At 36.7% G+C, this 26,498-nt stretch overlaps 1 protein-coding gene across 4 annotated transcripts in view; it reads left to right on the forward strand.

The window, feature by feature from the left end:
- The window catches only part of MGAT4A (alpha-1,3-mannosyl-glycoprotein 4-beta-N-acetylglucosaminyltransferase A), an 87,139-nt gene that overhangs the window by 51,989 nt on the left and 8,652 nt on the right, over nt 1–26,498 (forward strand). For all 4 annotated transcript variants that reach the window (XM_031441134.2, XM_031441133.2, XM_031441137.2 and 1 more), the window contains exons 5-14: nt 3,507–3,640; nt 10,889–10,935; nt 12,571–12,684; nt 14,108–14,183; nt 18,686–18,800; nt 19,904–20,034; nt 23,180–23,287; nt 23,407–23,600; nt 24,655–24,733; nt 26,073–26,139. In XM_031441134.2, coding sequence (XP_031296994.2) covers nt 3,507–3,640; nt 10,889–10,935; nt 12,571–12,684; nt 14,108–14,183; nt 18,686–18,800; nt 19,904–20,034; nt 23,180–23,287; nt 23,407–23,600; nt 24,655–24,733; nt 26,073–26,139 — 1,065 coding nt within the window. The remainder of the gene's footprint in view (nt 1–3,506; nt 3,641–10,888; nt 10,936–12,570; nt 12,685–14,107; nt 14,184–18,685; nt 18,801–19,903; nt 20,035–23,179; nt 23,288–23,406; nt 23,601–24,654; nt 24,734–26,072; nt 26,140–26,498) is intronic.

Raw genomic sequence — 26,498 nt, forward strand, 5'->3', positions numbered from 1 at the left:
TCCTTCTACAAGGATGATATGGCCATCTTGTTCACATTGCTGATGTGTTTCTTCTGAACTCTAACCCCTTTAGAATTAACCTACATTTTCCAGATTGTAAGCCAAAGGGGAACAGTTGTAGCAGACATAAACAGGCTGAGTTATGTGGTGGTAACTAACAACCCCCCAATTTAAGGTTTATTTACTTTTTGTACATGTTCATCAGGGTTAGCAGGGGGGTTTGTACATACATCACTGACCACTCAGGGAGCCAGGCTGATAGGGCGGTCACCATCTCGAAGGTTACCAGCTGCTCTGCTGAGGACAAAGGGCACCTTGGAAGGATTTCACGCCACAGTTACACGTGCTCAGCACCTGAGTTACACGTGAGGGTGACTTGTCTGTTACTGGTTACACCCCTCCCCCTACATGCCCCACCCCTAAGGGGACCAGAAGTCCAACCTTGTGACATGCCCAGAGGCAGGGAAAAAACATCTCTTTGTGGCATTTTATGAATTACCACAAGCATGGAGACCCTCATTCTCTAGATTTAGCCAAAATTAGTATTTTCCTTTCAGTGCCTTTGGAATCCTTGAGTGCCTTGGTTTAAACTAAAGAATTTAAATTTCAGGTCCAAAACAGTCTATTTAGGGGGAAATAGCTTCTTCTGTAAATGTCATCTAACCTTAAAACAACCTCAGACTGTGGTAGGGTATTGAGAATTTGCATTGTCACTTGATACCATTTTTCTTCGCATATGCTGGGGTCGGCATGTGTTTTGCTTTTTCTGTAGAAAGGTTTTGAATTCCATATGAGTTAACATTTCATAGGAATGCTTCAAATCTTCGTTGTTACACTTTTAATCTATATTCTAAATATTTTAACATTCTGAGGTAGATTCAAGTATATGGAAATTTGCTTCTGGAGTAACTCATCCTGTCTCTAAGCATCTCAGAGTAACGTGGTCAGAACAGAAATCTTGGTTCGGTTGGACCCGTTTCCCCTACCCATGTGTTGTTCTCAGTAAAAGATCCCCCATCCACTTACAGGGGTCCTCCTCACCCCTCCTCTTTCCTTGTTTCTCCCAGTCTTAAGTCCCTCTGGGGAGGGACTCCACAGTTATAGCCCAGATCCACTCATTCATGTCCATCTTCAGACATCCTGATTCCAACACCATCTTTTCCTTCAATCACTTGCAGTAACTTCCTAACAGATCTCTCCAAAAGCCTTTTATGCTCCTAGCACTTTTGTGTCCATTCTCCATAAAATTTGGTAATCTTCTGAAGTTACAAATTGAATATTGTCGCTCCCCTGCTGACCACCTTACAATGGCTTTCTCTTGTGCTCAGAATCAAAACTAAATTTAAGGTTATCTGTGATCTGATTCCCAACTAATTCTTTGACTCTAAGCTCAGTCTGCATTCGCTACGTTCTGTTTTTGCTGTCGCTTGACTGTGTGAAGATCCTTCTCTCTTCTGTGCCAGCTGTTTCTTTACGTTCTTCCTCTTTCTGCTCTTTCTTATCGTTAATTACCAGCTCAGTTGATATCAGAGACTTTCCGTGACTGCACTGTCTAGAGAGGTACCTCTCCATCCCCCACCCCACCCACTCTTTCTAATATTGGCACATTTTAATGTGTACAGTTCATATCACCCTCTAAGATTAGTTATTTATCCTTCCCCCTCTCCCAGAATGTAAGATGGTCCCACGAAGGAGGGACCTTGTCTGTGTTGTCCACTGTTGTCTCCCTAGCTCCTAGAATCATGCCTTGCATTTAATAGGTGTTCAGTGCATATGTTCAGACCAAATACAGCAAACCTCTTGTTTGAACCCTTGAAACCTCTTCATTCCAGAATGGAATGTGGTGTGGAAACTTGGGGGAATCCCTTAAGCTCCTTGGACCTTAGTTTTCCTATCTGTGGAAATGTAGCGGAAGACTCATGGATCCACGATCTTTAAGCTTCCTTCTAGCTTTAGAATTCTGTGACTTGTAAGTATTTTGTAATATCGCCAATAAATTGTTACATAATTGACTTACTTTTAACATTTGCAAAATACTTCCCTACTGATATGTAACATTTATGCTACTAAGACTTTTTTTGAAGATGTTATTTTTAAAACTTACTGTGAAACACAGTCCTTCTGTAATATAATACACGTGTTCCTAAAAAATTACTGTGCTGTGGAAAACTGTATGATAAAAGGAGAAAAATGGGGTTAGGGTCACAACACTCAAAAACTTTGTCAGTTATCCCTTTAAAAAGAGACAAGAACCTAATAGAAACAGTAGCACAATTTTGTACATGTTAAATCATTGAGAAATGCCTAAATACTACAATGGATATGGTGCTCTACCTTGAAAAAGACTTGAGGTTTGCTTGCAAAAAGTGGGCTTCAGAAGGACTGGAGCTTGGAAGCTTTTTGTGAAGTGGTACCAGATGGGTTATTTGAAATCTGGTGGGAAGTTGTCACACCAGATGTGGACAGGTATGATTCATAGGGTGCAGGGAACTGCAGCAGCGGGTAAATGTTGGACACGTGTGCATTTTGAGTATTTCTAAACAGCTTGGTTCCATTTTCTGAACTCAGTTCAAATGGGTACAGTTTTCTGTGTTCACCTAGTGAGTGTCTGTCCCAGAGGAGAAATTGCATATAAGCAAATGTGAAATCTATGTTATGCTCAAATGATTCTCTAATATATTAATCGTGTAGGAACAATTTGCATTTCAAGACATGCATTATAGTAGAACTGACTGTAGTTTTAGACTTAAAAAAAAGGTGCATAAATAGTACACAGTTTCCATATACCTCACCCAGTTTCCATAAATGTTCACATCTTATGTAGCTATAGGACAGTGATCAAAACCAGGAAATTAATGTTGATGCTGCCCTGGTAACCTTGGACCTTATTCAGATGTTGTTGTTGTTGTTGTTGTTGCTGTTATTATTATTCTGTTCCAAGATCCAACTCAGGGTCCCATATTTCACATAATTGTCATGTCTGCTTAGTCTTCTGCAGTCTGGGACAGTTCCTCATTCTTTCCTTGCCTTTCCTGATCTTTGTGGCCTATCCCCCTCATTTGAATTTGTCTGACATTTCTTCATGGTTAGATTGAGACTTTGAGAAGGAAACCACAGAAGCAATGTTATGTCCTCTTCAGTGCACCTTATACATGACATGTGAGATATTAATTTTTAAGATGTATCTAGTGTTTCTTAGTTTTAGCTGTATAATAAAATCTGTTGTTTACACTTTGCAGTATTTGTTTATAACATACGGCTTAATGACTCATTTTTATCATTTCTTTGACATTTCTTTTCTAATGGATAAGCCACGTGGAAAAGAATTACTGTATTATAGGTATGCCTCATATCCTTTGATTATTTTTCTTTCTGAAACATGGAATGTTTTGATCCACCATTTATTTCTATCAATTTGAGAGGGTATGATACTTTTGAAATGGTGGTTTTGCCGTCTTGTCTTTGCAAAGTCTTTTTATATGATTACTATCATTCTTTTGTTTCAGTTTCAATAGTGATGGGAATTCCCACAGTGAAAAGAGAAGTTAAATCTTACCTCATAGAAACTCTTCATTCTCTTATTGATAATCTGTATCCTGAAGAGAAGTTGGACTGTGTTATCGTAGTCTTCATAGGCGAGGTAATTATTTAATTGTTGCTTTTTTTTTTTACCACATATAATCTATGAGAGTTGAAATCATATTTTGACTGTGCATTTATAAACCTTTTTTTTTTTTTTAAATAAAATGCGATGGGTGAAAGTTAGGTGATATATTCCATCTGATAGTTAAATGTGAGTCTAACTTGTCATGTTTGCTTTAACTTCTCTCCTGCAGTTGCAATCCAGGAATGGTCATCTGTTGTCAATAGGGTAATATCATATACATAGATCTTTAAGAACAGTGAGTCCCCATTCTTGTTCTAGAACCTGAATTTGGAGATTCGCACTGGTGTTCCTTGGTAGTTCTGAAACCTGAGGAAGGTTTGGCCCAGACTGGGGTTCTATTTTATCTTTAGTCTCCCCACCCCTTCTCTGTACTCCCAAGATGTAGCCACATTATTACTGAAAAAGTCAAAATATCATGAGAATGAGAAATACTATATTTCTTGTATTTTAATCTTGTCGAAAGATTTTGGGAAGGGATAAGTCTTGAGCTAGGGGTTCTTTTTTTTTTTTTTTTAAATAATGAGGAACAAGCACCCTGGAGTAAATACTTCCTTGATTATTATGTAGAATTTGGGATATGAGAGGATTTAGAATCTCAAATGGTTCTGACCCACTGAGTCCCAACTTTTCAGTGTTTCCTGTCTCTTTTTAAATGAAAATGTCCTTATGCTTTCTTTAACATAAAGTAAACGTGTATACATTGTTTAAAACAATTATAGAAAAGGTATATTGAAAAATTACCTATAATTCCTCCATGTAGATAAAACTACTGTTGATATTCTGAAATACAAATATCTTAAGAAATTTTTTTCTATGGCTTGTGTACGTATATATAAATGGAATTGTTCCATATATTTCTTAATATCATGGACATTTTTCTATGCTAAAAAGAATAGCTATCATAGTATCATTGTTGCGGCTACAAAATATTACACTGTTTGGTTTTAACATAATTTATTTAATTTCTGATTGCCAAACTGATTTACACTGTTTCCACATTTTTGCTGTTCTTTTCAACACTGCATGGAACACTACTGTAAATAAATTGCTGTGCGCTTGTATAGTTGCTGGCGTGAGATGTGGAATTGCTGGATGGAGTCCACGTACGTTAAATGTTCACACGTGAGCAGGATGCCCTGCAGAAGTTGAGCCAGTTAAAATCCCTCTCCCAGGAGTCTGTGAGAGAGCTTGGTTCCCTGTCCCATGCTATGTGAGATGATATTAGCCTTTACATCTTTTTTGGCCAGTTTGATGGGTAAAAAATAATACGTTGCTTTTATTTAATTTGGACTTCTTTACTGAATGGAATTAGATGTTGGTGTATCTGTATTTTGGCCATTTGTATTTATAAGTAGTTTTATAGTCTTTGCTCTTTTTTTTTATAATTTTTGATTTGTAAGACATTTTTATGTATGAGAGGAATTAACTCTTTGACGTATTTTGTTCAGTTTGTCTTTCTCTTGAACTTTGTTTATGATGTTTTCTGTCTTTTATAGAAATTTTACACTTATAGTCAAATTTGTCAATTACATATTATTTATCAATAGAAATTGGTACAAACTCTTTGGAAAGCAATTTGGCAGTATCTGCTAAAATGTAAAGTTTACTTTGTGATCCAGCATTCTGCTTCTAAAAATTGATCCAGTAGAAACATTTGCAAGTATGTAAATATAGTCAAGCACATCACACATTTGTACAGCTCCTAATGTGCACTGAAGAAATGGATAGAGAAAATGGTCTTGTGGAATAGACTCTAAACTATTAGTAGCAGATATCGTGAGAGTTGAGATTATGGGGAGATACTTTCTATTCCAGACAGTTTTGTAAAATTAGAATCGCGTATTTTTATCAGAAAAAATCCTTCAAAGTTAAAAACTACAAAATAAAAAAACTGTATGTATTTGAAAAACAGGATTCAGCCTATAGACAGAGATTAGTGTCTGTGAATTTTCAAGACCCTCTTTCTGGAGCCATTTCTCTGATAACATGATCACACTGGGTTTGGAGTCACAGGACCTGTGTTCACGGTCTGGATTCTCCCACTTGAGTGGGTCGTTTTTTCTTTCAGCCTAAGTTTCTTCAACTCTAAAATGAGGACAATGCCATTGAGCTTTCTGAGCATAACACTGTTTCGGGAGATCACACTTGGAGAGATGCTATAAACTGAAAATGCGGCTCAAGTGTCCACAGTGTTCTCAGCTCGGAAGACTCCTCTCCTGAACTGCAGTGTTCATATATGTGTCTACATATGATCTCTCTGATTTTCCCTCCTTCCTTGCCTCCCTCCCTCCTTCCCTCCCCTTCCCCTGCCCTCTACCCCCCACCCCCCTCCATGGTCTTTAGGTATATAAAATCAAGTCTTTAATTTTAAGAAAGAACTTTTGAATGGTATTTTTTATGATGAAAATTTTAAGACATACAACAAAATTGAAAGCATTTTAATAGTGAATACCTGTATATATACCACCTAGATTCTACTCATCTAATAGATTTAGTATTTTTGTTCATCACATCTCTCTATCCATCATTAATCCATTTTACTTGTGTATCTTCTTTTGTAAAATGTCTTGAAAACTTTGCCCATAAAAAAGAAATTGTGTGGTGGTGGCTTGAGTTTTTCAGAGTTCTCTGTATGCTGGATACCATTCGTTTGTCAAATCTGTGTTTTGTAACTATCTGTGGAAGTTTATTCATGCTTTCACATCATCTTGGTGAAGAGCTGTTTTTAATTTTGATGAAGTCTAATATATCAATGCTTTCTTTTATGATTCGTGTTCTCCATTACCTGAGAAACCTGTACTTTCTCCCAAATTGTAAAGATTTTCTTCTCTGAAAACTTGATGTGTTAACTTGTACATTAGGTCTATGATCTATCTTGAGTTAATTTTTTGGTGGTATTAAAGTTCGCTGCTTTGTATATATGGATGTTACTTACTGCACTACCAGTTACTGAAACACTTTCCTTTCCTGTTGGATTGCTGAGGTACTTTTTTTGAAAATCCAGTGATCATCTAAATGTGGATTTGTTTTGTTTTTTTTTCCTCTTCTGTTCCATTGATTTGTGGGCTGATTGATCCTTATACAGATTCCTCACCATCTTGATTACCATAGCTTTGAATGAAGTATTGAAGTCAGGCAGGATTAAGTCCTCCAATTTTGATTTTGTTCTTTTCAGGATTGCTTTAGATATTTTGGGTCCTCTGCATTTCCATTCATATTTTAGAACCATCACAATTGGTTTTTTTTTTTTTCTTTTAAATTGATGAGGGTATCTTTGGTCACAATTTATTATCTGTTTTGTGGCTATCAGTGTAGTTTTTTGTTTTTGTTCATAGGTTTTGTTGAATCTCTACCCTTTTTCTTACATTTTTGGATAGTTACTGTGCTGGTTCCTTTTTAAATGAATCATCATTGAAGGAAATGGCCTTTTTTTGTTTGTTTGTCTCTAAGCTGCTGGTTTACAGGAGGAGGAGTAACAGAGTAGCGTTCCAGACTAATTACTTTTTTGATCAAAGACGTGTCTTTGTCGCTGCTGCAGAGGGTGGCTGCTTCCTGCAAATGTAGCAAATCTGCACAATTCTTCATATTACTTCTGGTGTTTGGAACCAAACTGGTTTCCTTTTGAGCTTGAGAATTTTGGTTATTAATACTGGTCTTACTGAAAACGGGGTTTGCAGTTTTTGTATTTGTTTCTCATTGATGATTGTGTCTCGGTGAACATTGTATAAGTGATTTAGTCTTTTCTGGTTAGACACTTGAGTGTGCTTTCTTTCAGCCTGGGGTTATTATATTACCTGAGTCCTTTGGAACTTTTTTCTACCCCAGAGCACCTGAGGAGTACAGTAGCCTCCCAAATGGTAGCCCTCTCTATAGTGATATTTTCTTAAACTCTCATAATTACCTGTTCTGTTCTGTTCTATTCTATAAATATTCTTTCACTCACTGAACAAGTATTTATTGAAGTACTAAGGTGAGGAAAGTACTGGAGGAAAGTAAAAATCTTTAGAGGGTGTAGCTCAAGTATAAAGCATATGCTTAGCATGCATGAGGTCCTGGGTTCAATCCCCAGTCCCTCCATTAAAAAAAAACTAATAAATATTTAAATAGACCTAATGACCTCCCCCCTTCCCCCCAAAAATCTTTAAAAGAATCTGTTAGATACTAGACTATGCCCTTAACTTGTAGTCTGGCATTACACAGAAATATTTTTTTTCTATAGTTGTGTCTTTTTTTTTTTTTTTTTGAAAAAATATTTCGTATATATGCACATGGCTAAAGAGCCCAACAATTCCACAAGGTCTGTGCGAAACAGCAGCCTTCTGTCTTCATTCTTCCTACCCCCACAACGTTTCCGTTTCTTTCTCTTCCCCATTTCCTCCCCCTCTGAGGTCAGCTCCATCTGGCTGGCCATCAGGTAAAACAGGAAAAAACCTCCCGGTGATGCTATTCAGTTGATTATCATTTTTTGATTTTTTCAAAGAATCGACCTTTACTTTCATCACGTCTCTATTTTTCTGTTTTAGTAATTTCCACTCTTCACTGTTTCCTTCCCTCTGTTTACTCCTAGTTTGGTTTACTCTTCTTTTTCTAGATTTTTTTTTTTTAGGTGAATGCTTGGATTATTGGTTAGAGACCTTCTTTTCTAATATGGGCAACTTAAAGCTATAAATTTCCCTTTAAGTACCACTCCAGCTGCTTCCCATAAATGTTGATATGTCAAGTTTAACTTTTCATTCAGATCAAAATCCTTTCTAAATTCCCTTGTGATTTACTTCTTATACTCATGCTTTATTTAGAAATGTATTGTTTAATTTTTACCTGTTTGTGTGCTTCCCAAGTCTCCTCCTCTTCTTTGATTTCTGATTCAACTCCAACTGTAGTCAGAGAACAGACTTTGCATGATTCCAGACCTTGTAAATTCACCAGTACGTGTTTATGGGCTTGTACCTGGTCTGTCCTGGACAAGGTTCCACGTGTACTCAAAAGAGATGGATTCTGCTCTTGTCGAGGGGAGTGTCTGTGGATGTCTGTTAGGTCAGGCTTGGTGATAGTGTTGTTCAAGGCTTCTGTAGACTAATCAGCAGATTATCTGTCTGGTTGTCATTTGTTTCTATTCCTGATTTTAAATTACAGATTACTGTCTTGATGCTTCAGTATTATTTTGGGCTTATAATTTTTTAGCAGCTAGAACATTTAAAAATGTTCACTTACGCATTGGTTATAAATCACACAAATGCTGATCAGGAAGAAATTTTGTGAAACAGCAAAGAGAGGCCTGTGTGGCTGGAGCAGGAAAGGTGAGGGGTTCAGGAGCAGGAGGTAGGCAGAGAAGGAACGGGTTGGGCCAGATCACTTAGGACACTTCAGGCCATTGCAAGAACTTTACTTTAGCCCTAAGCCAGGGGACTGGCAAAGGTTTTTTTGTTTTTTTGTAAAGGGCCACACGACAAATGTTTTTGGCTTTGCAGGCCTGTCGCAGCTGTTCAACTTTGCTTTTGTAGTTCCCAAAACAGCCAGAAACAATATGTAAATGAAAGGGTGGGGTTGTGTTCTAATAAAATTTTACTTTATGAAAATAGGGGGTGGGTCTGTTTTGCAAACTGCTGATCTAATGAAGATGGAAAGCCGTTCGATGGTTTCCAGTGGAGAAGACGCTTGACTTACTTTTTTTTTTTTTCTTTTAAGGCACTTTAAAACACTTTATTTTGAAATAATTTTAGGTTTGCAGAAAAGTTGTAAAAATAATGCAGAGTATTCCCTTCACTCCCCTTGCTCTAGTGTTACCAACTTCTGTAGCCGTAATAAAATGATCAAAACCCAGGAAATTAACATTATTGTAATACTGTTAGCAAAGCCGTAGACATTATTCAGAGTCCCCGTTTTTCCACCTGAAGCCGCTTTTCTGTTCCAGCGTACAGCCCAGAACACCACATCGCATTTAGTTGTTCTTACGGCTTCGTTTCCTCCTATCCAGGGCAGTTCCTCGGTTTCTTGTGTGTTTCATGAGACTTTTCATGAGCATTAGTTGGTTATCTTGTAGAATGTCACAGTTTGTTGATGTTTTCTCATGATCAGATTGCATTTACATACTTTTGGCAAGAATAACAGATCTTATCTTTTAAAAGGATCATTACCTTCTGATGAGTGGGAAGATGTGTTGGGGTTTATGAAAGGAAAGCACTGAGGGTTTTGAGCTGTGTGCTCACTATATCCACAGAGTTCTTTGTGAAGAGTTTGAAGGATATGGTCTGAGGAAGCTGTCTCACACTCTTAAGTCTTGAAATTTTACAATAAAAATAGAAATTACTTTCAATTAGTGGAAATTAAGATACTTTTCCAGAAAAGCTCTTCTAAAACAACTTTTTATTATTCACTAGTTTTGTCATTTCCAGGGTGAAGCTTTATCTTTCTTTGTTTTATTGTCCTCCAGTATTAAGTGTTTTAGCAGTCTTTATAACATAGATTGTATTAGGTATATTATTGAATCCTTTTAAGAGTTGAGCATTTTACTATAAGCTAACACTGTGTTTAAAATCGATACAGAATATTGGCTCTTCACTTGTATATAATTTAAAAGTAACAACCCTGATAAATGGTTATTTCTGACTGTGGTTAAAATGCTCTTGACTTGGGTTTTCATTATAAGCCTAATAAGTAATAATAACAATACAGAATAATAACACAGCTTTTTATTATGTAATTTTAGCATTTAATGTCATAATCTCTAAGGTATTGTTTCCTCCCACCTTTTTATTATTATTATTATTAATAGGACAGGAAACTGAGACTCTTTGCAGTGACTTGCTTTAGATTACACAGGCCAGTAGCTAGAGAGGCAAATCTTGAACCTGAGTTTTATGATTCCAAGTGGAAAAATCTTTCCCTATGTCATACAGCATCTGCCATTTGTGCATTACTTACAGTTTGGATATTTCAGAAAACGTAGAAGTAGTTTCTGTGCTCAGTTTTTTCTCCTGAATTGAACATAGACAATTGAAAACAATAAACACTTATAAATCTGCTTCTGATAATAGTAAGTACTCAGTGATATAGAACAGTGCAATGAAGGAGAATACAGAAATGCAGATCTTGTAAGTTGTCTGAAAACCTAATGTTTTCAATGAATGTTTCAATCATTTATTTAATTTTGATTCAGAATTAAAAGTTAAATAAAAATATAAAAACATGAATGAAGGTACAATTTTTTTTCCTCTCTCCCAGACAGATATTGATTATGTACATGGTGTTGTAGCCAACCTAGAGAAAGAGTAAGTTTTTCTTAATTATGCAAATGAAAATCTTTTAGATGCTATGATCACTTGGCTTTTTGCTAAAAGAAAATATCTTCTTTTATAGTACATTTGTTTTTGGAGTTCGGTGTTCATAGGACCACCCATCACTGGTCTTATCCATTGTTATAAAGTATATGTGTGTATATCAGGTTTTCCGGTGGAATACATTGGTGTATTTCATTATAGAAAAGACTTGAATGTCATACATGTGTAACACTATCAAACAACAGTCTTTAATCTTGAAGACAGTGAATGTAAAGAGAGTCACAGGAGATCACTTAAGTCTTTCACCCTCTGTTTACCAAGAAAAAATTTTTCTTTTGTCAGGGCAGATAGTCAGGTAGCAGCTTCAAGCCTCAATGCTAAGCTGTGTCTAAAAATCTGCAAAGATTTGTTAACAGTTTCTCATGAGCAGGGTGCATAGCAGGTAACAGGTGGAAGGCTTAGTAAGTTGCAGGTACCATTAGTTTTTATAATATTGCCTTTGCAGTTTTAATAGTGATATAAAAATTAGTCCTGATGGGGGTTTCTTCATTGAAATGTATCTGTTTTTTACCTCCCCCCCACTGCCAAAAGACAAGTCTTCTACTTAAAAAAGGAAAGATATGAGAAGCAACAATTATTTGCCAACTCTAGTTTAAGATAATGTAGCTGTATCTTTCATCTATCAAGATGCTAAATCCAGAGATTTTAAAAAATCTATGCACAGTTCAGGATTACATTGTGCATTTGTTAGGTTTTTCCTCAAGTGCTCAATGTCTTGGCAGCCTTTATACAAGTACAGATTAGTATAGAATCCTTAAATATAGGAACGAGGCAATAATTATTGGCCCCCCTTTACACGACCACACACACACATATGTGGGCTTATGCAGTGGTTCTGTTGATCCCCTTCATCCTCAGTGTGCAGAAAAACCAAGCCCAGAAAAAAAGTGCAGTTAAGCACCAGGAACATTTGTACAAAGGCAGGTAGTTGCACAAGCATTTTGTAGAGATTTGCAAGAATGAAGTAAGGGAGAATGCAAATGTGAAACAAATTACATTCGAGTCAGTAAAGATTAATTTAAAAAACTTTAGAACAGAGTTTCTCAACATTGGCACAATCTCCAGGCATTTCTTCATGTACCCTCAGGGGACAAGATTGCCCCTAGTTGAAAATACTAGTTTAGAATGACATACAGTCTATCACCCACAAGTAAGCCTTCCTGAAAATTGAAGAACTTGAATTTTTGCCTAAGTATATGTCTATCGATATATACACATACATTCATTCGTTTTTCTGTAATTCCTTATTTTCTGTGCCACCTTGATTTGATTTTTTTTTAATTCTGATACTTTTTAGGAATTTAATACCTGTAGTTTGCCTAGGATTTCTCTGATATTCTAAGGATATTCATATTTTACACGATTTTTAAGCATTTTTTTAAGCCTATGCTATTGGAAAAATCTGTATTTTCTGGCAAATAAAATCAATGATGAGCTGCTTCATTTAACCCATTGTGACTATAAGCATGTACCTAACTGATGTATTTTTATGTTAAACACAGTAATTTGATTGTTAAGGTAAATCCCACAGAACTTAAATAACTCAGCCAACTTTTTTCATGATAGATTTTCTAAAGAAATCAGTTCTGGCTTGGTGGAAATAATATCGCCCCCTGAAAGCTATTATCCTGACCTGACAAACTTAAAGGAGACATTTGGAGATTCTAAAGAAAGAGTGAGGTGAGCCTGTGGTGTTTAAAATCCCCCACCTTGATGAATATAATGTATAATAAATGTTGTTCTTGTTTATCAAAGCCTAACACATGTTAGCATTGAGCTAATTATTACAGCTAATGGCTTTGTGGTTATTTTATTGGAAATTCTATGAAATTTCTGATGGGAAGTTGAATTTGGTAAACTTAATGATTTTTATAACTACTGCTTGGTGATGTTATAACTTTTCTTAAGAGCATGGTCAATATAACTTGAAAGTTGGTCTAGATTGAGATCTCATGTCTGTCTGCAACATAAGTGAGGACTGAGTGAATGAAAGTGATAAACAATAAAATTCTGCAGAATTATACTGTGAAAATAGTCAATTGGATTAATTTATTTGTCTCTAAAACTCCAAAGTTGAAAGAATTAGAAACTTCCATTGTGTTGTTATTAAAAACAAAGTAATCTAAGGGACATTGGCTTCATTTTTGGATTTTTCTATAACCAGAAAAAAGGAAAAATAGTGTTTGGGAAGAGAGTCATTGTATTTCTTGAGTTATTAATTGGTCACAAAAACAGATATGTCCGTATCATTGGTAAATTGTCTCTCATGGTAAATTGTCTCTCAATAAATATAATTTTAGTTTTAAAAATTTAGGTTGAATTTGATAAAAAGCAAAGCAAAACAAAACCAAAAACCCTCTAGATAGACTCATTGAGAACAGCCTGTGAGGTATATTCTGGAGAAATTTACTAAATGATTCAAATCTTTTCTTTTTTCTTTTTAAACCAAGTTTTAGAGCCATTTCTCTTATTTAACATTGGTTAGTGTATTTCTGTAGGCTACCAAGAATTCACCGAAAGGGCTTAATATTGTAAATATTAATGTTTTGTGCTTTTTAAGCATTCAGTGCACATTTATTAATTTTTACCTGTATGGGAAACACTAGTACTGAAAAAAGGGTCTGTGGTCAAGAAAATGTGGAAAATATTGGATTAAAGACTTTTTTCCAACAAATATATTTATTGCTGAATGTTTCAATGCCTCTGTTACACTAATAAATCTCTAAAAGGGTGATAGGTGTCCTCCCCAAACTTACTTGACATTAGACTCCTGTTTTCCTCAGTATAGCTTAAGGATTAGTGTTTCTGAGAATACATTTTTTTTAAAGCCTTCATTAGAGAAGAGTGAATTTCTCTTTCACTCCCTCCTAAGTGGGTGTGTCATGTATGTGTGTACACCTAACACATAGTATATACTTTGTGTATATGTATCACACAGAGTGTGTATGTATATATTATAAAATGTTACTTATTGTATACCATATATTGAGAACATGTAATTCTTATAAAATATTATTATATATTATAAGCTGTTGTACATTTATTCTTATCTTGCTAGATTTGAGTCTGGTTCCTAGCTTAATTTTGAAAATTTTTATTTCAGATGGAGAACAAAGCAGAACCTAGATTACTGCTTCCTAATGATGTATGCTCAGGAAAAGGGCACGTATTACATCCAGGTACGTGTGTTTTCTCCTTTAAGGTTTTTCACACTTTCAAAGAAAAAGTACTATCAAGGGTATATTTTCATTAAAATGAAGTTTCGAAAGTGTAAACCCTCTGAAGTGTATAAGACCACCAGAGTATATCTGAGAGCAGAGGGGTCTGTCAGATCGTTGAGAAAGCTGGCTCTGCGGCTCCCCGTGCTGTCTGAGCTCAAACACGAGGTTTCCACCTTCTGGTCCGACAGTGGACAGGTCACCCATCTCCTCCTTCCATTTCTCCCGTCGCTCCGTCTTCTCACTCATCCCCTCTCTCCCCACTGTTAACAAGAACTAAGATTTCACTATTTGGCAGACTTTAAAGGAGGATTTCCTTCTCATTTTCCTAGTGGTCTGACGGTAGGTAGTGTTTTGGTATGCTGCAGTACGTTTACATTTATATGAACATAACAAACCCGACATTTAGTTCTCATGGTCCAACTGTCCGCATTATGTCTTGTCCCACTTTTAATGACGCTAAGATCCCTTCAGTGGGTGTTGTGGTGTCAGCCTTATCTCTCCTTGATTAAACAGCTCCTAGCTGCTCTTCCCCCTGTGGTTTCAGCTTCCATTGCTTCTTTTCCCCCAGATGGCTTATTCCACTAGAGGTGCCGAGTGGTGATTCCCTACTTCTGTCATTTGTAATGATCTTATAAGTAGAGTTCTTCTGTAAAGGAGTCTCCCTTCCTAAGCATTTGGTTATCTTGAAAAGATAGTTCACAAAGGAAAGGAAGAATAAATGCTTGATTCTTTCTCTTTGTTAATTTCTAGGGAAGGGACAGACTGGGATTTCAGAATGTAGAATAGGTAAACAAGATTATACTGTGTAGCACAGGGAAATATATACAAGATCTTGTGGAAGCTCACGGAGGAAAAAATGTGACAATGAATATATGTATGTTCATGTATAACTGAAAAATTGTGCTCTACACTGGAATTTGGCACAACATTGTAAAATGACTGTAACTCAATAAAAAACATTAAGAAACAACAACAACAACAACAACAACAACAAAAACAACAAAACAAAAAGAAAAACACTTTCACTCAGACGATCAGAGGAAAATAAAATTTCTAAAGTTGGTACCCTAGTGCTCTCCAGTGGTGGCCGTTTTGAAGTATCATTATGAACTCGTGGATTTTTAAAATATGTTCGATTTGCCTCATGCTCGCAATCATCATTCATATTGATGCGTGTATGGGCACATCATAAGCCGGGGTGGGGGAATCTCTTCAGATCTGCTCTTGTATTCCTTCCATGTTAGTCTGGTGATCTTTGACCGCTTCCTTGCTGACTGGCCCATCTTGCACATTTCCTATCCCAGATCTAGAATTGGCTATTCTCTAAGGAGCCCTGCTCATTTGAGAGGTGCATGGTACTTAGAACCACGGTCTGGGTGCTTGAGGCGCTCATGGCTATCGTGGTGTCTTTGCTTCTAGGCGTTTCAAAAGGAAAAGAGCATTTTATTTTTCAGAGGAAGAAAAATCACATGTTTATATTGATACTCCCAATTCAAATGTAAGATTACCAGATTTTTACTTAACTTCTAGATTTTATGTATTTTCTTCTTACATTGAAAGTCTTGGCTTTTAGTAAAATTATCTGAATAACATAATTCTTTTATTCCATAGTAAACCTAAAATAGTTTCAAATAACAATACCAGCATCACTACTAATAATTAGACTACTAAATGCAGTTAAATCTTTTTTGTCCGTTTTCCCCCCTAAGAGTATATACATCTTGGTACAAATGTATAGTCAAAATTCTGTTTGAAAGTCACTCGACCAGGTTCTTTATCCTGTGTCACCATGCTGTCAAATTGATATGAAACTGGATTCCTTTGTTTCAATGTGTATTCAGTTTTTTTGTAATTTTTTTTTCATTGTTGGTTATAAAAGAATAACATTTCCAAATCAAAACTGATATAAAACAAGATATATTTACAGAAGTCTGCCTTTCATCCCTGCCACCTTCCCGTGTTTCCTCCCTCCCCCATGGGTAACTATCGTAAGTGTTTAGTTTCTCCTTGTATGTTTTAAAGACTTAAGCAAAAGTGTAAATACAATAGTCCACCTCTTTCAGAGACTACATTTGTACACTGTGAAAGCAATTTGTACATCTCGTTTTTTAGCCTCTCTTTATAAACTGGTGGTCACTAATGAGATATGTGTTAGATTTTTCAAAGACTGGCTCTTGCCATGATAAAACATTGATGTCAGTGAAGCACATGTGTTCACTAAAAGACCAGTACAGGAAGGTTCATGGCAGCTTTATTCGGAATAGCGACACTCGGAGCCAGCCCATATGTTCTTCAGCAGGTGACTGGTTAAACACACTGTGGTGCATCTGGTCCATGGAGTACTAAATAGTGAAAGACACGAACTATAGTACACAACATCTTGGATCTGAGTGGAATTATGCTCAGTTTAAAAAGCCAGTCTTTATGTAGCAGTCTTGACATGATGAGATTATGGAGATGGAGAACAGGTTGCCAGAGGCTAGGAAGAGGAGGAGGGGCGGGAGCTGGATGTGCTTACCACGGGCAGCAGGAAAATCCCTGTGATGGAACTGGTCCGTATCCTAATGCTAGGGGTGGTCCTGCAAATGTACACGTGATAAACGGCATGGAGCTGAATACAGAGAGACACACACACACACCTGAGTGCACGTAGAACTGGTGAAATCAGAATCAAACTGTATCAAGTCTGTGCTGGTAGGGACCCTGTGCTGTAGTTATGTTGGAGGTTGAATATTGAGGTTAACTGAGGGAAGGGTGTTTGGGATCTGTCTGTATTATTTTTTTACAGCTGCATGTGAATCTGCAAGTATCTTAAAACCTTCTTTAAAAAGTGAAGTTATTGATGAGATGTTAAGAGTGGAACAAAGCAATTTTTCTAGTTTAATATAAAAAATTTATACGTGGTAACCAAAATTAGTGTACTAAATTCTAAGTAGGCATTTGGTTATTCCATTACATTTCTATGTATTTAAATCAGTCCCCAACTTTTTTTTTTTTAATCACTTATTGGTAAAACTTGGAATTGCCTGCTCTTGGGGGGTCATCTTTCACTGAGTGTCTACAGTATATGTCTGGGTTCGGGTGCCGACATCTCTTCTTTGGGAAAGCACGATTAGGGACTGGCATGGCTCTGTGCTAGGTCTGGTTTTCCCTCCAGCTTCCCCATAAGCTCTGAGGGCATAAAACGTTCTTTTCTGTTCACTGATGGATTCGTAGAGTTTAGTACTGTATCTGGAACATAATCAAAGCTTCATAAATACTTGGTGAGTCAGAATCATATCTTTCAAAATACTACTACTGTTTCTTCATGGTTAGGAAGAAAGCTTATTTAAGGACTTAAATACACGAAAACACTAAATACTAAAATAAGTGAAAGTTACTTAGCAGATAACTAGAAATGATGTGAAGTTAAGAAAAGGAAAAGTTTTCTTAGGATATTAAAATCATCTAGTGACTTTAAAATTTGATGAAAGGAGGTTTGGGGAGGAAGTCTTTGCACACGCTCATGATCTCCAGTCTTTTGTCAACTCCCTGTTGATCTGATAAAAATTCCAGTAACACGTGGTGATGGCAGAGCAGTGGGGTTAACCAGGACTCTGGGTTGCTATGGCTTTTTAAAGTATTTTGCAGGTATCTTTTAAAATGTAAGAAGAAAACTTTTAGGAACCTATCCTACGGAAATGAGTAGCACTGACATGAAGTATAAACATATTTATTGCATGCTTGTTTGCGTTGACAAAGAATGAGAAACAGCCTGGGTGTCAGCCTGTGAGTGGCTGGATGATTTATCCATTGATCCCAGGAAATGTGTCTATTAAAGAGAATGCTTTCAATAAATACTTATTAACCTGGAAAAACATTCACAATATGTTAAGAGAAGAAAGCCAGTTTCATAATATGATCCTTTTTTTAAATAAAAATGTAAAGGTGGATGGGAACCTTGAAATAGTTATAAGTCTATCTGTGCTATATGTCCATATAGAAGGTGTCACCTGGGTGCACACCCAGCTTTTAACATTGGCCACATCTGCTTGCAGGGTGGAGGGCAGAGAAGGAAAGCTGCTAGCTTTTCCTTTGCCTTGTTACATGTGTTATGTAAAAAGCAAATAAAAATAAAAATAAAAGTCCTAGAAAAATTCTTCTCCTTTGTAAAGAAAACAGGACAGTGTGAAATCACGTTGGGCATCATAAAAGATCCAAAAGGAGTGATGCAGGAAATGGCGTGGTTATCCCCACGGGAAGAGAGTGCTTTAGTTGACTTGCTATGTGCACCTGCCATTTTGTTTTCCTCCTTTTCTTTTAACAAAATTTATTTTTATATTTTCATCATTTTGGACCATTGTTTTCTTGATCTACATTATAAACGTATACTTCAGTTTTTCCATAATAAAGAATGTCCTTCTAGCTAAATCTTTCCTTCTCTTTCTGATGTACTAATATGATTGTTCCACTTTCTCCAGCTTGAAGATGACATTATTGTCAAACAGAATTACTTTAACACCATAAAAAATTTTGCACTTCAACTTTCTTCTGAGGAATGGATGATACTAGAGTTCTCCCAGCTGGGCTTCATTGGTAAGAACGGTGTCAGATTCATCTGCTTTTCAGAAATAATTGTGACTCTTAGGATCTTAAACTATTTTTTTTTAACCTGAAAATTGTCTTTTCTTCCTCTGGAAATGGGTTGCTTTCAGGGAAATTCCACTTCGGTAAACATCTATGTTTAAAATGTTGAAAGTCAACCCAGAATAGTATTTGGAGACTCGTAAGGTTGTAGTATTTACTCTGGAGCCGTGCAGGGCCACCCTGCTGGCTTCTCATGTCACCCGGAGCCCGCCACGGCCCTGGGGAGCACGTCTGACTCCTCCTCCTCCTCAGATACCTCCACTTCCTCTTTTCTTTGATAAGATAGGGTTCTTTTATAAAGAACGCCACACTAATGGTTTCCTAATAGAAGTTCCTGGTATTTGATGTAGTACATGACGTTCTCGTTTGGTGGTTAATTGGTTTTCATGCGTTGCTTTCATGGACTAGTCAGGATGCTTATTTTTAAAGTTTTCTTTTTTCATTAAAACTCCTAAATTATCCAACTAAAGAGAGTATGTTTAAAGTTGAAGGAAATTTACAGGTTTTAAAAAACACTCAGAGAATCATATTTCAGTTCCTATAGTGCTTTAATTCCATAAGTTGGAGAGGCTGGGGCTTTGACCTTGCTGATCATTTATCTCAAAACTTAATTTAAGAAATAAAAAATATCTTTACTTGGGAAGTTTTAGTGATGACAGAATTAGGAGTCCTTGTTTTTTGCATTTATTGATTTAGCAAATTTTTTTTTTTCACTTCAACCTCTTAAATTCCTTTTATGGGAAGAATTTTAATAAGATGTGAAGGAAACGTCTCCAGCTTGCTGCTTGAATCCTCTGAGCTGGTAGTTATATGATAAATTTTGTAATAAAGTCAGGAGTTCAATAAAACTTCCGTTCCTACTCAGCTGACAACTAAGAATGTTTAGCTAAAGCAAATTTGCTTCTGATAAGACAGTTGGGGAGATTATTCATAATGATTTGTAGATGAAAGTACAAGCTTTAGTGTGTTTGTTGTATGGAGTTTACTCATTTTTAAGCCATTTTGATGCTTGGTTTCTGTATTACGTTTATTGACTGGGAATATCTTTCCAGGTAAAATGTTCCAGGCACCAGACCTCACGCTGATTGTGGAATTCATATTTATGTTCTATAAGGAGAAACCCATTGACTGGCTCTTGGACCATATTCTCTGGGTGAAAGTCTGCAACCCTGAGAAAGATGCAGTAAGTTAATTTCTTATGAGGGTGGAAGAGGCTTCTTTTATGTATTTAGTGAAAGTGGTGACTCTTCAGGAACCAGATTTTGTGAAGGAACAGTTAGGGAGGGAGCCGAAAGAAAACAGTGTTTCCATTTAACATTTCAAGGGCTTGACTTCTTCCTTCAGCTACAAAAAGTTCCTGTATTAGAGGGTCTTTTATTTTTTATTTTTTTAAGGTCGATTTTTTTCTTCTTCTATTTTTAAAAATCAGTTTCATTTGTTTTGTGTGTGTGTAAGGAGGAGCTAATTAGGTTTATTTGTTTTAATGGAAGTACTGGGGATTGAACCTGGGACCTTGTGCATGCTAAGCAGGTGCTCTGCCACTGAGCTATACCCTCCCCTCTAGAGTTTTACCTTTCTAAATGTTGCTGATGAATGTTCATTGTGTCTTTAGGCTCTGGTGCGCCCTTGCTGTTGGCCATATCTGTCCTGTATGAGGAGGGCAGGGGGGTTCAGTTTTTTTCAGATGCTCTTGTCAGCTGTCTTTTTTCCCCCAAATACTTTGGGGACAATATCAGAGCCCAGCTCACCTGGATATAACAAATAAAATGGAAGTAATATTTAGACTAAAACAAAGGCAAGTCAAAAAAGGACCTTTTTTTATATTGTATTACTTGCATGAAACCAGTGTTCCTACTAAGATGCTGGCTTTGGGGTGTTGGTGTCAGGTAAGTAAGTAAATGATTATTTTTGCTCTGACTATTCAAATATTAGGTTATCTCCATAGAAATCTTATTGTAAAAAGTAACTAGTATGTTTTCCTTGTCCAATTTGGATTGTACCTCTGGGAAAAAATATTTTTTATTTATTGGGGGTAAGCATAAATAGAATATGAATGTACACATCCTTTGAAGTGAATAAGTCCATTTTGACATGTAATAACAAGGAAATCTTTATTGCAAGCATGTCATTATAGGGTTAACTTCACATTCATTCTCACAAATAAACATTTAATTTGACTTCATGACCTTATAGTTCCATATAGGATAGTTTGATCACCCTACCTGCCAAATAGTTTTTAGGACACTATCTTCTGGTGTCATAAATTATTACTGTATTTTCTCTCTCTCTCTTTTTTAAAATAACCACTTTCTTAGAGCAAATCATGGAATATAGTTAAAAGGCAGAATATCTACTTTCCAACATTGGCTGAACATGTAAATTGATTCAATCAACTCATTTTTATGATGGAAGCCCTTACCTGTGTCTTATTCCTGATTTACAGGAATTTTTATTGTAGGACACAGAACAATGAAGTCATCTTTACACTCGCACAGCATACTCTCATTTAATTGGTCCTGTGCAGTTTTACAGTTAGATTCTATAATGAGTTTGTGAGGTGGAACTCTCTGAGAGCAAAAAATAAAATCACGAAAACCCATTCTTCCACTCTTCTTTCTACGGCCTGTAGTCCTTCAGTTGCTTCCACTGGGATGCCACCGCATACTTGCTGGCCTCCAGAATAACATCCCTTAGACAGTGGTCCATGAAGCCTTTCCAAGCATTCACACTTAGTTCACTTAGCATAATACCCTCTAGATCCATCCGTGTTGTTGCAAATGGAAAGATTTCATCTTTTATATGTCTGAGTAGTGTTCCGTTGTATGTCTGTATACACACCACCTCTTTATCCAGTCACCTGCTGATGGACACTTAGATTGGCTCCATATCTTGGCTGTTGTAAGTAATGTGATGAACAGAAGGGTGCATGTATCTTTTCTAATTAGTGTTTTTGTGTTCTTTGGATACATACCCAACAGTGGGATAGCTGGGTCACGTGGTACTTCTGTTGTTAGTTTTTTGTGGAATCTCCATACCGTTTTCCATAGTGACTGCACCAGTTTACATTTCCACCAACAGTAACAAAGAAAAACGAACACGTAGATATAGAACAGAGTGGTAGTGACCAGAGGGGAAGGGGCCAAGGTGGGTGTGGTGAAATGGGTGAAGGGGGGGTCAACTGTATGGAGATGAAACTGAATGGTTGGTGATGAGAACACTCTAGTGTATACAGAAGTAGAAATAGAATGTTGTGTATATGAAACTTACATAACGTTACAAACCAATGTCACATTTAAAAAAAGACATTCATTTATTCTTTCAAAGGTTTGTGGACCTGCTTTGACTCTTCAGGTCCAAATGCATCGCCCATTGCCTGCGTGGTGGACTTGGTCTCAGGCCCTGCTGCTTCCGCCCGCCCCGCCGTCTCCGCACTCTCCCTCCCTCCCTCCCCTTCCCTCTGCTTCCACATGAGCAGCTCTGTTTGTGTAAATAACATTTACTGCTTCACCTCTACCCTAGCATTAGCAATAATGCTAATGAAGTAAAATCTCTTGAGAAAAATTAGGCATTTTAACAGCCAGGAAATTATTGGAGGTCTCTCAAAGTGGAAATGTCTTATAAATTTGTCTTTTTCAGTATGTTCTTGGCCCAAATCTTATAAAAAGTCATTGAAAATGGAAAGAGTTTGTAAGAGTGTGACCAGGTGGCCTTGGGTGTCCTGAAGCACTGAGCTAATTAATGCACACTGGGCCCCCCGCCAGCACTGTGGGTTCCCCGTGCTGTGACCTGAAGTCTGGGCCACGGGGCACTCAGAGCTGAAACTTAGGTGTCCCTCGCCTGTGCTTGGATGGATTTGTCTGCCTTGATGTTGTTCACCGGCTTGTAGTGGTCAGCTTACTGCCTCACATTTTCACACTGCTTTTCTGCAACAAAATGCACCTTTTCTTATCTGCAGATTCTTCATTATATTATCCAGGTGAAGCTATTCTGTGTATTGGAACCAACCTCTAGTTTATAGTTTGTGCACTTTAATATCAAAAGGCAAATCTGTATTGACGTATTTTGAAAGGTGGTTGAAGTTAAATCCTCAGCCCCTCCCTTAGATGTGCTTATTTTTAGTTCCCGCATCCTGTCTGTGTATCAAGTAGGTAGCAAATCTATTAAGACCTCGGAGAAGACCCTAAAAAAGCATGCGACTTGGAATTATGAGATGAAGTTGGATTTTCTTTTCAATATTTATTCTTATAAAGGACTTTTCATTTTTCAGATGAGGACAAGATTTCACTTTAAAATGTAACACTAACTTCTTTTTTTTTTTTAATGTTTAGAAACATTGTGACAGACAGAAAGCAAATCTGAGAATTCGCTTCAGACCTTCCCTTTTCCAGCATGTTGGTCTGCATTCTTCACTAACAGGAAAAATTCAGAAACTCACGGTTGGTGGTTTAGTTTTATTTTTCTCATGCACATACATACAACTTTTTATTTAGTGTACACTCATTGTTCTTCTTAAGTATAAATAAGCCACATGTTGTTAATATGTCTTTCCTCCTAGGATAAAGATTACATGAAGCCTTTGCTTCTTAAAATCCATGTAAACCCACCTGCAGAAGTATCGACTTCCTTGAAGGTCTACCAAGGACATACACTGGAGAAAACTTACATGGGGGAGGATTTCTTCTGGGCTATAACCCCGGTAGCTGGAGACTACATCCTGTTTAAATTTGACAAGCCAGTCAATGTGGAAAGGTTGGTCATGACTGAAATATATTTGCTCTTACAATTCAGACCTCTTACTCATAATGTGATTTATGGTGGAATTTTTCTGGTATGGTTAACGGATGTGAGGAGACAGCCTCAGATGTGAGATTATAGTATACATTTCCTACAACTCAGTAATAAAAGAGGTGTGTTGCTTTCAGATATAATATCAGCATTCAGCATGTTTGATAAATGCTATTAGTATTTTTAATACTTTTATGTAGAACTCTCCCTCGAAATCTGAAATCAGTTTTCATATCCTTATGCTAGGCTATCCTTAAAATTTGACTGAGAGCTAGTTGGTGACCCTGCAATTTGGTTGAAATGATAAATTTGACAGACTATCACTATTCCTAGTCAGTGGGTTTGTAGGTGCTGGATTACTTTTAGTACAATATGGAGGAATTCACAACCCCTATAGGTTTTTCAGCATGTATGTTCACTTAACAAACATTGGGACTTTTTCTCCCTGTTTTTTGCTTAATCGTCATGATTCCTTCAATCTTTGCTCAGTCATGGGTGTGTTCCCCCGACTGTGGCATGCTTAAATGTAATCCCCAGAACAGAATAGAGTTCCCTAGCCTGCAGCATATGATGTTATGTGTTCTGATGAAAGCCATTTAGTCTTTAGAATCTGCCAAAAAATCACTTGGAATAATTCTATTTTAGGTGGTCGAAAACAATGCATAGCTAAATGTGATGCTGTTAATTTTCTTCTGTTACGCTGACGTGATTCTGAAGAGGAATTTAAGTGTGATTCTTTTAAGCAATGGAAGGATCACTGGGAAAACATACTAAAATACTTCAGAGTAGTATTTTGCACTTATATGAGTATCTAATATTGGTTTTGTTATTTATAATGTTCATTTGCATCCTACATAGTGATACTCCGCACCGTGAGGTATTGTCTGCCACACTTAAAAACGCCATCAGTCACCGCCGGCTCTAGCGTTGTCCATGCTACTCTGAGGTAGGGCCGCCTTCTTGAATCTTTGTCAGCTATAGTCTGACTCATATTTTATTTCTGTGTTTGTATTTTCAGTTATTTGTTCCATAGTGGCAACCAGGAACATCCAGGAGATATTCTGCTCAACACAACTGTAGAAGTTTTGCCTTTTAAGGTACGACTATTTTTTCCTCTTAATTTTCCTTAAGAACTAGTATTAATAGACCTGATGTGAGGCTATTCTTGTTTATGAAGGAAAATTCTCATGACTGCAGGGCCTGGGTGGTGAGTAATACTAACTTTTTTAGGAAATGTGGGACACCTAATATATTGTCTCCTTTGCCTTATTCATAGAAAGAGCCTTCATTTTGTTTCCTGTTGGAAAATAACTTGGAAGTTTGTTCTGGGAAAATAAATGAATCATTATTTCAGTATTTACCTGTTGTTTGTATTTTTTTTAACTTTTTTTATTGACTTATAGTCATTTTACAATGTTGTGTCAAATTCCAGTGTAGAGCACAATTTTTCAGTTATACATGAACATACACATATTCATTGTCACATTTTTTTTCGCTGTCACATCTTTTACCACAAGATCTTGTATATATTTCCCTGTGCTATACAGTATAATCTTGTTTCTCTATTCTACATTTTGAAATCCCAGTCTGCCCCTTCCCACCTCCCGCCCCCTTGGCAACCACAAGTTTGTATTCTATGTCTATGAGTCTGTTTCTGTTTTGTATTTATGTTTTATTTTGTTTTTGTTTTTGTTTTTAGATTCCACATATGAGCAATCTCATATGATATTTTTCTTTCTCTTTCTGGCTTACTTCACTTAGAATGACATTCTCCAGGAACATCCATGTTGCTGCAAATGGCGTTGTGTTGTCAGTTTTTATGGCTGAATAGTATTCCATTGTATAAATATACCACATCTTCTTTATTCACTCATCTGCTGATGGACATTTAGGCTGTTTCCTGTCTTGGCTATTGTAAATAGTTCTGCAATGAACATTGGGGTGCAGGTGTCATTTTGAAGTAGGGTTCCTTCTGGATATATGCCCAGGAGTGGGATTCCTGGGTCATATGACCTGTTGTTTGTATTTTGAGTCCCAAAATACCATGTAGTTTTCATACCTGTTAAATGATACACAAAGTTAATTTATCAGCCTCTAAGGAATGCTTAGATTTCTTTCAAGTTAACATACAGTTCTTTACTTCTGTATGGTCTTCATAGAAAACAGTATTGTATTAAATTGCTTTAAGTTGGAAATTAATTAAAATGTATAATTTCGAATCACCAATACATTCTATACAGATTCAGATGATGGTTTAGAAAAGGAGCACTTTATATATTGATGAGCGTTTGAAGATTCAGGACTGGGATGGTGTGTTCTCGTTTCAGAGATAGCTGTGCCACAGATGTCACTTTTATATTTATTAAGATATATTCATAACTTAGGTTTGTTTTAAATAGAAGTCATTATTTATAAAATGTTTTTCTTCTGTTTTAGAGTGAAGGTTTGGAAATAAGCAAAGAAACCAAAGACAAACGATTAGAAGATGGTTATTTCAGAATAGGTAATACCTCCTTTAAACTAGTAAAATGTCCTTTACTTTTCTGGACTTAGTCCTAAAGTAATGTTCAGTTCTTTTCAGACGTGGAAAAGCATTAGGATTATAAATACCAGTGTAATCTTTTATTTGTTCCTGTGTTTTACATACTTTTATTATCCTGACCCAACTAGGATTTCAGATCAAAGGTTCATTCACTGGTTCCTCTTTCTCTCTCCACCTGCCGTTCCACTGTTGTCCCTGGTAGATGACCTGCCTTGCTTTGCCTCCTGCAGCCCCTCGGTGGATGTCCTTAGTGAGCCACTCTCATGGTGTCAGCAGCGTCACGAGCCTCCCTCCCAAGACCTGTTCGGAGATGCCCACGG

The sequence above is a fragment of the Camelus dromedarius genome, chromosome 33 (genome assembly GCF_036321535.1).
Source record: "Camelus dromedarius isolate mCamDro1 chromosome 33, mCamDro1.pat, whole genome shotgun sequence".
Taxonomy (NCBI): Eukaryota; Metazoa; Chordata; class Mammalia; order Artiodactyla; family Camelidae; genus Camelus; species Camelus dromedarius.